Source organism: Notamacropus eugenii, chromosome 1 (genome assembly GCF_028372415.1).
Source record: "Notamacropus eugenii isolate mMacEug1 chromosome 1, mMacEug1.pri_v2, whole genome shotgun sequence".
NCBI classification, from domain to species: domain Eukaryota; kingdom Metazoa; phylum Chordata; class Mammalia; order Diprotodontia; family Macropodidae; genus Notamacropus; species Notamacropus eugenii.
In genome coordinates, this window is record NC_092872.1 from 12,769,246 (window position 1) to 12,781,589 (window position 12,344).

At 33.8% G+C, this 12,344-nt stretch overlaps 1 protein-coding gene across 2 annotated transcripts in view; it reads right to left on the reverse strand.

Moving 5' to 3' along the window:
- Nucleotides 1-12,344, reverse strand: part of SMARCC1 (SWI/SNF related BAF chromatin remodeling complex subunit C1) — a 173,024-nt gene that overhangs the window by 109,926 nt on the left and 50,754 nt on the right. For both annotated transcript variants that reach the window (XM_072653841.1, XM_072653833.1), the window contains exons 7-8: nt 8,566-8,635; nt 2,656-2,731 (exon numbers count right to left, since the gene is read on the reverse strand). In XM_072653841.1, the coding sequence (XP_072509942.1) occupies nt 2,656-2,731; nt 8,566-8,635 (146 nt within the window). The remainder of the gene's footprint in view (nt 1-2,655; nt 2,732-8,565; nt 8,636-12,344) is intronic.

The following is a 12,344-nucleotide window of genomic DNA, read 5'->3' on the forward strand; positions in this document are numbered from 1 at the left end:
TCATTAAGTACCACAGTCAAACCACATAAAAAATTGGTGACAAGTCACTGATACAGACAAGAAAAATGGCACAGAGGCAAGATATGGTTTTGCTGGAGGAAATTAACTACCTGTTACATGTTGGAGATATTTTCCAACAAATTCAGAGCATATGAGAAATCCTTCATCTAATTTACTAATGATAATTAGCAAGTAATTCTTCCAGAAAAGAGAAAAAGCAACGAAATTGCTATTCTAGACCTAATTCAGGGCCTAACAAGGAAAGAGCTTGTGTAAAATGGAAACCAGAGAACTGTAAGACAAAGTCACCACTTATTTTAGAGCCTGATATAGCTGACAAGAGAGAATGCTGAGGAGAATCAGATAATCTAGACATAAAGAAAACAGACTTTTAAAAGTTCAAGGAGATGATATGCAAGATCTAAGAGTCTAAATCTAAAATGAAGTGTACTTGAGAGAAACAAACCTAAAGATGAAAATCTTGGCCATACTACAGGCAATCAATGAGATTCCTTAAAAAAGCATCTAACAAGGCTGATAAGGTTGCATAGGAAAGTCTCTAAGAAATTCCAGGTCTAAAAGAGAATAGATTATAGATAAACGCACATAATATAAAAAGGCTTTTAAATAAACTAAATTAATTCAGTCAGCATAAGGAGGAAAATTGTAGACAAGGAAAAGAAACCCCTATGTCAAATAACTCTTAAAAGGGTATCAGATCAGATCAGATATATAAGACAACTAACACATATATAAAACACACATATAAAAGCCTTTCCCCAAAAGATAAATGGTCAAAATATAGAAATAGTTCTCAAAATAATTGTAAAACTATGACAACCATATGAAAGGATATACCATATCACTAAAAACAATGATGCTTCATATTACAAATCCAACAAAATAGTAACAATGAAAAAGGGAGAGAACAATCAATTTTAAAGGAGTTATAGTCAGGCACATTAATGGATTACTAGAGAAGTTGTGTAAAACCATTCTAAAAAGTAGCTTGGAATTATTCAAATAAAAGAACTAATATGTCTACATCCTTTGACTCACAGATTCTATTGTGAGGCATTTAACTCAAGAAGGTCAATGACTAAGGAAGAAGCTTTACATACGTTGAAATATCTAAAGCAGCGTTATCATGCGGCTGGTAGCAATGGACTACAATGAAAGCTGATGCCTATCAGTTAGGAAATGGGTTAAAAATTATGATGTATAAATGAAATGGAGTAACAGAGTACTACAAAACAGAATGAGTAAGATTAGTTCCTACAGAAGATGGGATTTTAGTGGGGAACTTAAGGGAAGCCAGTAGATGGAGATAAGGTATTCCAGCATGGGTGACAGCCAGAGAAAATATCTACCTCCATTTTTCACGATTTGTTCTCTGGTACATATTTAAGGGTCATAAATTCTTTTAATTTTCTAGTCTCCTCTGCATGTTCAGTTCAATGATCTTGTCTTTTTCTATTTTGTTCATGTAAGTTCTCAGAGTTGTAAATTTTCCTCAGGTTTGCATTAGAGGCATTCCATCAGACTTGGTATTCTGATTCATTATTATTTTCTTGAACATCATATATTCTTTGGTGTATTCGTTATATAAGATTTCATTAGTCTCATTTCCAATATATCCTTTATTAATTATCAATATTATTGCATTGTGATCTGTAAAAGATGTCTTTTTATGTCTGCTTATGAATCTTTTAACTTCTAGGACATGATCAATTTCTAATTTCTTTAACCTTACAGAAGGATATTGAGAAATCTGTATATGTTGATTTTTCCATTCAAAAGTTAGCAGCATTGAGTCAAATCTTACTTTTCCAATAGTACCCTTCCTTTTTATTTTCCATGTTGTTTTCAGTGGGACTGATTTAGTTCTGATATGAAAATGCCAACGTTCCCTACTAATGTTTGTAGTACTATCCAAGTCTTCTGTAATACCATTATTTTCCCAATGATGCTACAGGATTGCAGTGCACTGAAAAAACAGAATTTCAGAAGAAAAAAATTATAGATAATCAAAAGGGGAATAGAAAGATGCATTACAGATGTAAGGAGGCTACACCAAACTAATAATGATATTCAAGAGGTTGTGTAAAAACCATCATCAAGAACCTGCATGACCAGACAAGATATGGATTGTCTCATAAATGAAATCTAAAGGAAAGATAACCCAACTGCTATTCCACTAGCATGTATTATACGTTAAAAATCAAGAATGCTTCTAGCAAAGTGAAATTATGGAAGATTCATGAAAAGTAATGAACAAGAGAAGTGTACAAGATGAAAAGCTATGGATACGCTTTAATATAGATTGTAGAAGCAATCCATTACAAGAGTGAAGAAACAAAATTTGTAAGAAAAGAAAGGAAGAGGTAAATGAATTAGCTGTACTTTGAAAAGGCTTCATACCGCAAGTGAAATCCAGATACTAAGTTCTGTCTCTTTGCCTCAAGGAATAAATTAACTTGATTCTTGAGTTTTCAGAACCTCTCTAGAAATTCATCAAACCAAAAATACAATGAAGTAAAGCTGTAACTTTGACAGAAGAGATAGAGAGCATAAAAGGCCCATTCATTTTTAAACTTCCCAAAGGAACATTTAAGCAACACTTCAGAATATTTTATTAGTATGAGACCCACTCACTTTCCATGGTTTTTCTGGAATGGGAGGATCTTCAATTTCAGCATCGACATCACTAGCATGGACCCAAGTATCGTAGCTAAAGGAAAATTAAAGAGAAAAATATTATTCCATTGGTCCATCCATTTAAAAAGTAACAACATCCTTAATGAAATGGAAAATCATACCACCAGAAAAATTGTAGCACCAACATAATCTTATTAGATCAGATGTGTTCAATGCTATTAGTGGAATCTTTTTTAAAGATTTAAATGCAGAAGGAAAAAAAAATAATTTGGCTTTTTGCCAAAATTTCCAAGACCATTTCTGAGTAAAAATGACTTGACATTCTAACCCATTCACATATATAATGTTGCTCTCTAGACACTTAACTTTAAGACCAAATGGTTCCTTCCCAAGGAGGAAGCATTTAACAAGTATCAACTAAGAAAAACTACCGAATTCACAGAAAAGTAAAGGAAATGAACTGTATTTCCCAACTTTACTCTGGAGAAAAAGAGATTAGTATTGATTGCTGAATTCTTCATATCTGGGCAAATAAGTCCGAGGAAATAGGCTTACTTAAAAAATACGACCATGGAGCAGTTTTCTTTGGCAAAATATATACTATTCAGGAGCAAACACAAAGGATGGGGTTTATTAGGACACCTTAAAGATATCACTATTACATAATTTTTAAAATGAAAGGTGATTTCCCAGATTAAAAAGATGAAAGGATTTAGGAATGCTTCCCCATGCTTAGAGATAAATAACTAGAAAGAATGGAAGATATCAAAAAAGGAAGCAAGAAAGTAAAGATTTTGTGATGAGAAAAATGAAGTCAATAACAAAAGGTCAGCAAGGAAAGAAAATATGTAGGAGGAAAAAGGAAAAGTGAAAATATTCTATGAACTTTCATAACAAGAGCTACACAGCACATAAGGCGATGTGCCAAGTAAGATATTACAGAATATCTAGAAATTTCTGGGAAAAAAAAGTAGGATTCCATGTTTCAACAAATAATAAGGAACATGTTTGCAGATTTGAATAAAAACATTACTGGCTCCCCAAAACAAACTTATGCAGCAATGACTGGTACATCATTCACTGGTAAGCCCAAAATAACCAGCTACAGAGATGTGCTCTATTTGTGAAAAGTCTTTACTTGAAATGGAGAAGAGTTAGGTAAAGGACTCAAGGGTCAAACTACAGGTAAAGAGTAAATTTAGTTTGTAGAAAACAGTAGAAGTGGAAGAATGGGAAGTTATTGCCTGACTCAAGAATTTCAGAATTTAAGATACTGAAAGTGGTACAATTCAATGAGACAGTGGAGTCTATGACATAAGGTAAAAAAGGGAGTCAGTGGGAAACAGGGGAACTGTGTGACCAGATGTAGAAGAGGTCATCAATGCATGAAATACTTAGCCCTCAAAGATAATGGCAAAAATGAGGAAGAGGGACACATCACGAGACAAATACTTCAGTCACTTAAAGATGGGAGTGACCTGAAGATTCTGAGAAGATCGAATTCCAATAATGATAGGAAAAGGTAGATTGAATGAATAACACATATGTTAACATCTCTGAACTGATACATCAGGAAGAATAACAGTGGCCTCCAAACAGAGAGGGATATAATATTGTTAAGAGGAAATCTGATTAAAGGTAAAACAAAGACGTAGAAAGAATGTTGGACAAGTTTGGATCAGTCTGTTGAAAAATGAATTAGCATTTCAAAAGGCATAGAAAAATGGGCTCAGAGAAAAATGAGACTTTTTTTTGTGGTGGCAAAGAATTGGAAAATGAGGGCATGCTCATCAATCGAGGAATAGCTGAACAAGTTATGGTTATACGAATGTGATGTATGCTTCTAATGAAATACTACTGTGCTAGTAAGAAATGAGAAGCAGAACGGTTTGGAGAAACCTGGGAATACCAATAGGAACTGATGCAAATGAGCAGAACCAGGAGAACACTATACAAAGTAACTGCAACACTGCGATAACAATCAGTGTGCTCTGATCAAGGCAATAATCCAAGAGAATCCCAAAGGACCCACAAAGAAAAACTGAAAGAAAAAACAATCCACCTGCAGACAGACGTCGGACAAACCAAGAGTACAGACTGACGCAGTCTGTTTTCACTTCTGTTTTTTATCTTTATATTGTGCAACACTGCTAATATGGAAAAATGTTTTGCAAGACTTCCCATATATAACTGATACCACATTGTTTACCTTCTCAAGGGGGGGGGCGGCAGGAAGAGGGCACAACTTCACAACTTCATTTTTTTTTTAATGGATGTTAAAAACAAATAAATTTTAAAAAGAAAAGTGAGATGGTCGGGAATGTGGCCAAGAAGAAACTTAACTCATCAGAACGGGGGAAAGGATTCAGCAAGAGGCAGACTGAGTCTGAGTTTTATTAAGGGGATTTGTTGCGTTTGGATTCAGCCAAGGGCTGCACTAACTGACCGAAGCGGGCCACAGGGGGCCACGGGAGGCCATGGGAGGCCTCAAGGCTGCAGGTTTCCCACCCCTGACTAGTTCTTAATTTCAAAATTATCCTTGAATCTCCACTATCCTTCAAATCATACGTTCAATCAATTGACAAAGTATATCTACAAAACATCGTGAATTCATTCCATCTTCTCTACTCACACAACCATCACCTTAATTTAGGCTGTCATCATTTCTCACCTGGACTACTATAACAGTAATATTACTAGTAACAGTAATTAATATTATAAGTACTATCTTTTTATATATAGACATGCAATAGTTAAAAACTACTGTAATAGCTTCCTAATAGTTTTCCCTGCCTCCCTCTCCCCTCTCCAATCAGTTCTCCTGAAAGTGCATGATTAACCAGGTCTATCCCCTACTCAACAAACTCCAATGATTGCCAACAAGATCAGATACTGTATAAGCTCCTCTCTTTAGCTTCTAAAACATTTTGCCACTGGTCTCGATCAACATTCACAGCACCTTTAATATACACATTACTTCCCTTCTCATAATCTATGGTTCAGCCAGAATGGCCTTCTCAGTCTCTTCTATCTCCAGACTTGTGCAGTTGCTCTCCTCAGGCCTGGAAAGTCACTGTCCAGACCTCACAGAATCTCCTTTTTCTCTCCACACTCTATTCAAGTAATACATTTAACAAGAAGCATTCTTAATCCCCTCAACTGTGACAACTCTCTCAACCTAAAATTATATTTTACATTTCCTCTGTATTTTTAGGTTTCTTTCCACATAGCTCCTGATAATATACTAAAATCTGAAACTTTAGATAAGGCTGCCAATTCAAATACATATCAAAACTCTGGAGTCAGAGAATAACTTTTTTTCAAAAAAGACTATAATTATCTTTCACACAACTAAAAAGGTTATAATTTCTTCTTAAACCAAGCCTTTTCATTTTTTTAAAATTAAAGAATTTTATTAGAAAATCAGTACAAGTGCTATTTGTAGAGAGCCAGCACTTGGCTGAACTGGTACCAGCAATCAATCAGTCAATACCCATATAAATTTTGGTTTAGTATGAAAGCTTTGGATACACAAAACTGTTGATATATCAACTCTTAAAGTGAAATATGGCAACTAAAGTCGACAGCAGTAAAAAAGACACCAGTCACATTTCAGATGTAAAATCCTATCATTTGAAGAGCTTATAGAAGATAGTATCTCACACTATCTGCCTAAGAAAAAGAAATGCTACCTATTTGCAGATATCAATTATGCTACAGGTCAGAGATGCAAAAAGTTCCTTTTTTTTTTTTTCAAGTTCTTAATTCTAAGACACAGATTTTAACTTAACTCCTCATAACAGCAAGTTTACCAGATAAATATTGGGTAAGAGAAGGCAAATGCATAAAGACAATCTTTTCACCTTTAAACAGTCTAAGCTTTAAAAAATAACTGTAGTGTATTGTAGAAGGGAAAACTATACCTCTTTCATTTTTTGAGGAGGAAAAATGAGGTATGTGGGGAGAAGGGGGAAGATAGGTCTAAAAACGGCATAATATTACATAATGAGAAGAAAGAGTACCTATTTCAGGGCACATATGACTGAAATATTCATATCTGGGAATCATAATGTAGGAGTTCATTAAGCTAAATGAAAACTATAAAACAAGAGTTACTATCAAGAGACAAAGACTCAGATCACATAAAATTATAGAGTTGGAAATCTTAAAGATCTTCTAGTTCAACTGTTCATATTACAGATAAGGACATTGAGACTCCGACAAATTAAGTAACTTGCCTAAAGTCATAGAGCTGGTGGTAAAGTCAGGCATGAACAAAGAAATCTTATTTCATAATCCAAGACTATTTCCATATTGTCCTCTAACAATGTCATCTATACAAGACGAAAGCAAACCAATTTCTACAATTTAAGTTTTAACCAAAATATTCAGAGCAGTACATACACTGCTTTTTGAGGAAAAAGGAAAAAGTCACTTGAGGAGTAGCTAAACAAAATGCGGTACATAATGTAATTAAGATACTGAAACAATGAATATTGACAAATATAGGGAAGTATGAACAAATAAAGACATATGAAGTGATACAAAATGAAGCAGAACCATCAAAGTATAACCACTGAAGTCTAAAGCAAAACAAAATCAGAACTATCCTGTAAAATTATGATCAAGCCTGACCACCAGGAAGAGATGGAAAGAAACAACACTAAATCTAGCACCAGATTTCTGATAGCTTGGTTTAGTTCTGCATATTTTTTCATATTTCTTTCTTATAAGTGACATTTGTTTTGGATGGGGGGGAGAAGAGATAAAATGGTCAGTGTAGAAGCTATGAAAACAAAAGATAGTTTAAAGAAATTACAATTATGCAAACGACTAATGTGCTGTTACCTTCTGACCTAGAGATCCAACTATAAATCATATACTTCAAAGAAGTCAAAGACAGAAACAAAGATATAATATACAACACAATATTCAGAGTGGCAATTTTTGGTGTATCGAAGAACTGAAAAGTGGGCCACCAATTAATTAGGGAACAGTCAAATTAAATGTGCTATAAAATATAATGGATCATTAATGTGGTGTAAAAAATGACAAATGAGAAATATTCTAAGATTTTTATGAACCCACACAGTGAAATAAACAATCAACAAGCACTTATTAAATTCCTGCTGCATGCGAGGCACCAGAACCAGTAAGTAACAACAGCTATACAAATATCAATGACAAAAATCACTAAAAAGAAAATATACCATGACAATGGAAATACCACAGATGGTCATGGAATCAATAATGAAACACATCTCCCTCTTCACAACAAACTAAGGGAACTACTAGAGCAGAGTGTACACATTATTCACATTCAGAGAGATCCCATTACTTAACCTATGCCTAAAGGAAACCTGGGAAAGAAAGGTTCTACATGTTTAAAATAATCCTATTTTGCATTGCTAACTGTATACTATATAGTATCAAGAAACTGAAAAATGGATGCACATTGATTAGAGAAGGCTAAATGAAGGGTGGTATATGAAAATCACACAGCCTTACTAAACCATAAAAAAAGAAATTATGAGGAATTCCAAGAATCATGGAAAAACTTGCATAAACTGATGCAGAGGTAAAGAGAACCAGTAGACAAATAGATGTTACAATAATGTAAATGAGAACACTAAAATGAAACTCAGTATCAATAACTAATAACCAATCTTGGCCACAGAGAAGAAATGAAGAAGTCCTTTCAGTAGAAAAGTTGGGGAGGGAAAGGGGAACTATACATGTGGAATACCATATACACTGTCACATGAGGTCACTACTTTAATTAGTTTTGCTTATTTTTCTTTGCTACCAGGGAATTTAAGACAGAGAGTAGGAATATCACCTATATAACATATGCAAAATCAGAATCACCATTTTTAAAAGGAGCATAGGGCCCTTAATTTACATTACCTGTCTGGGTAAAATCCCCAGTGCACTAGCACCTGTTTGTCTTTTTTCATCACAGGTCTCAACCAGTCTTCTGAAATAAAGAAAGAAAAAGAAAAATTAAAATTTTAAATTAATGTAGAAAATAACTGTTAATAGCCTTCATTATGTTTTAGTGCAGTGTTATGATTTTATCATCTGTAATTACATGGAGACCTCTACTTTGTTATTTTGCTAACAAAATTACTTTTTTTCTTTCAAGAAGTTTTTTTGTAATTAATTGTTTGCCACTAGATGGAGGTGATGGATTGTGTTATGTGTTAAAATACTACATACCCTTCTAACTTTTACTGATTTCCCATTAAGTTAGAATAAAGCTTTGGCAGATTACAAGATTCTTTTGAGTGATTGTGTGTTTGAGCTCATTTGGACAGTTTTGTATTTAGGTGTTCTTCATTGAAGGTTTTCTACCTATTGACACACTTCTTACTTTGTACTCACAGAAACTACTAGGAAAGAGCACTAATATGAACTAAAAAAACAAACAAAATGAAATGAAAGAATAATGAAATATAAACTTATAAAAGAAAAAAGAAAGGTTCCGAGGGAACAGCTAACATTGAATTTTAGAAGTGTTAGCAAATGTCTTTCTGTTCAAACTCATCTTTGCAGTGCCTATTCCCTCCTCTGCCCATTTTCAGTTTCTCTTTACTACACTGGTAGCAGCCCTAAGGGGAAAAAAAGATACCCATACACAAAGAGAATTTTCATTGATTTCTTTTATCAAAGTGCCAGCAAGCAAAAGAACTAATTACATACAACTACTGCTAATCTGATTTTATGACCTCCTTGGGCCACAAAGGAAAAGATAATAGTCAATAATTTAGAAAGAATACCAATGTTACCTTATGGCTAAATCTGATATGTATTAGAATCAAGTGATATCCATGAGGAATTCAGAGAAACATGGAAAAACATGATTATTTTACGGACTGACTATAATTACATATTTAAGTGGATAATTTCTGAAATACACTTTTTTCAGATTGGCCTCTCTGGGCTTTTTTTTCTTTCCTTCATTCAGTTCATATCAATATTCTCTCTCAATAGTTTTCGTAAATACAGAATAAGAAATGTGTCAGTAGAAAGAAAACTTTTCCCAAAGTATCTAAATACAAGACTGTTCCATAATCAGCTTAACAGTCACTCAAATGAATCTTAAAATCTAGCAATAAAAGCTAGATCAACAAAGTTAGAAGAGTGTACAGCACTTTAACACACATTATTAACCATAATCTCCATCTAGTGGCAAATTGCTAACAAAAAAATCCAACTGAAAGAGGGAGAAAAAAGCAATCTTGTTAGCACAATAAAAAGGTAGAGGTCTCCCTATGCAGGAATCTGACCAAAATGCCTATAAGTCACCAAGATTATTATATGGAAAGTAAATAACTGACTATGATGCTACCCAGTCTTTAATATTTTAGCAACAAGAAATGTTATGGTTGTATGTTGTTATACATACAAAACTATTGTAACTACTCTTAGGTGACTCAAATACAAAAGAGAATAGAATTTATTTTACCTAAATATTCTATTCCTCTTTATATTTATCGTTCCCCTTTCTTCTGAAGACGTAAAACAATATTCCTTAACAATTTAAACTGAAATAACAACAGGGTGTTATTTCAATAGTCCCAGCTAGTTCCCATAAGTATTACTGTTTTTTGCTACTTACCTCATAATATGATTTTGGACATAGTTTTCAATAAATATTTCTCATTCTGGAAATCATAATCCTAAATGATATCATATCAACAGTAATGTTTCCCTAAATTTGTTAAACAAATTGGTAATTCTTTTAATTCAATAAATACTTGTTAAAAGGTATTTGGCCAATACTAAGAACAGAACTATAGTGAATAGTTAGAGAACTCTTCATCAGACATTACTCTTCGTGCTTATAATCCTGTACAAGTGTATAAAGTATGTCACATTTTAAAAGCACATGCAAAAAATCACAAGGTTACTCCTTTCATTTGTCAGGTGGAGAAATATAGTTGCAAAACATTGCACACACATAAGATGTTCTGATTGGGTTTGATGAAGTTTGGTTTTTTTTAAATCTTTGGCATAGGGCAAGCTCTTAAATACGGGGGATGTATCTGTAAACAAAAATAATATAAAAACAAAAACAAAAAGACAAAAAGCATAACTGAAGCTGGAAAAGGTAAGCAAGCTGGATGATGGCCAAATGGAAAACTAGAATCCAGGGCAGCTAACTTTCAGTCCAAGGCCATTTCCAATATTTTATACTGTCTCTCTTTTAGAACAAAAATTTCAGAATGAGACCAATACCGATAAATAGAATTCATTACTCCTCACAAAGGGGATTTTTATATAGGGACTTTCCTTTCAAGAAGATCACTTGGCATTAAGGAAAAGCTCTAGCCTAATTCTCTAGTCCATTCCCCAACTGATGTACTCTGATGTTCTAAGCCAATGTTAATCAGTCCCATTATGACCCTGTGCCTAAAATAAGGTTCCCTATAAATCTCTGCCTACAGTCACCACTTCCTTCAACAGGCTTTCCCTGATACCAGTCAGACATGGTCCTGCAATTCCCAATTCCATTATACCTTTCCACTGGACCTTTCCTAGGTATTTAACTAAAGTACAAGTTAGAATATGGTATCTATGTCCATGTCTATACCTCACAAGACTAATTCCTTGAGGACAAAAATTGTGTTATTTCATCTTTGATTTTCAACACCACACACAGAATTCTGCTCTTAGTAGCTACTTAATGTGCAAAGCAGAGAGAAAAAGGCAGAAGGAGGATCACAAAAAACGTAGAATTATGTCAAAACTACTGCGTGACAGCTACATAAGTAGCTAGAATGAGAAACAATTCATAATTCAGATACAGACAAGAGAAAAAGGTATTAAGCTTCCAAGTAACCTAATTTCCCTGTAACATTTCTAAGCAGATTTTCCATCTTCTGTCAGCTTCAGATCAATCAAAAAATGTTTGTCTATTTAATAAAAATTACCTAGTGCCTAAATATTTTAAAACTTCATACCAACACACCCAACCCCCGAACAGTTAAACAAGTGCCATTTTATGACCGGAAAAAAATTCTAACCTCTAGTAGTCTTAAATCCTTGAAAGAAATCCCTTCTTCAAAAACACCTCATTCATGGCTTGTTTTTATAATGGTTTAAAATATTGCAGTATGGCAATTTCAGACTCAGACTGCTTACTTCCATAAGCTTATATTTTAAAGTCAAATTGTTCATTTCCTTAAGTTTATATTTAAATTTTTATGATCTAAAAATCTGTTTCTTTTGGAAAAGAAAGACTTATGAAATTAATAATAAATACATCTGAACAAAGGGCTATGTCAGATGATCAGGGGAAGAATCTTTACAAGCCACACAACAAATGAGAAAACTACAAATTAACATTATCTATGATGAACTGCATTTTAAATTATTTTGTTAAACATCACTCAATTATATTTCAGTCTGGTTGAGCCTTAAGGGAGTTTGATTTCTGGGCAAATTTAGGCCCAATATACTGAAAATTATTAGAGCTGTACCAAAGTGGAAAGAGAAGCACTGATGGGTCTTCAAATAAAGACTGGTGGACCACTGTCAGCTCTTTTGTAACAGGTGGCTTTGGTTTTTGTTTTTCTTTTCCGGTTAAGAGACAGATGGACTAGATGGCTACTAAGATAGCCCTCCAAGTCTGAAATTCTGCGAATCCTGTCCTTCATTGTCCAGAATCCAGCGAAAGCTAT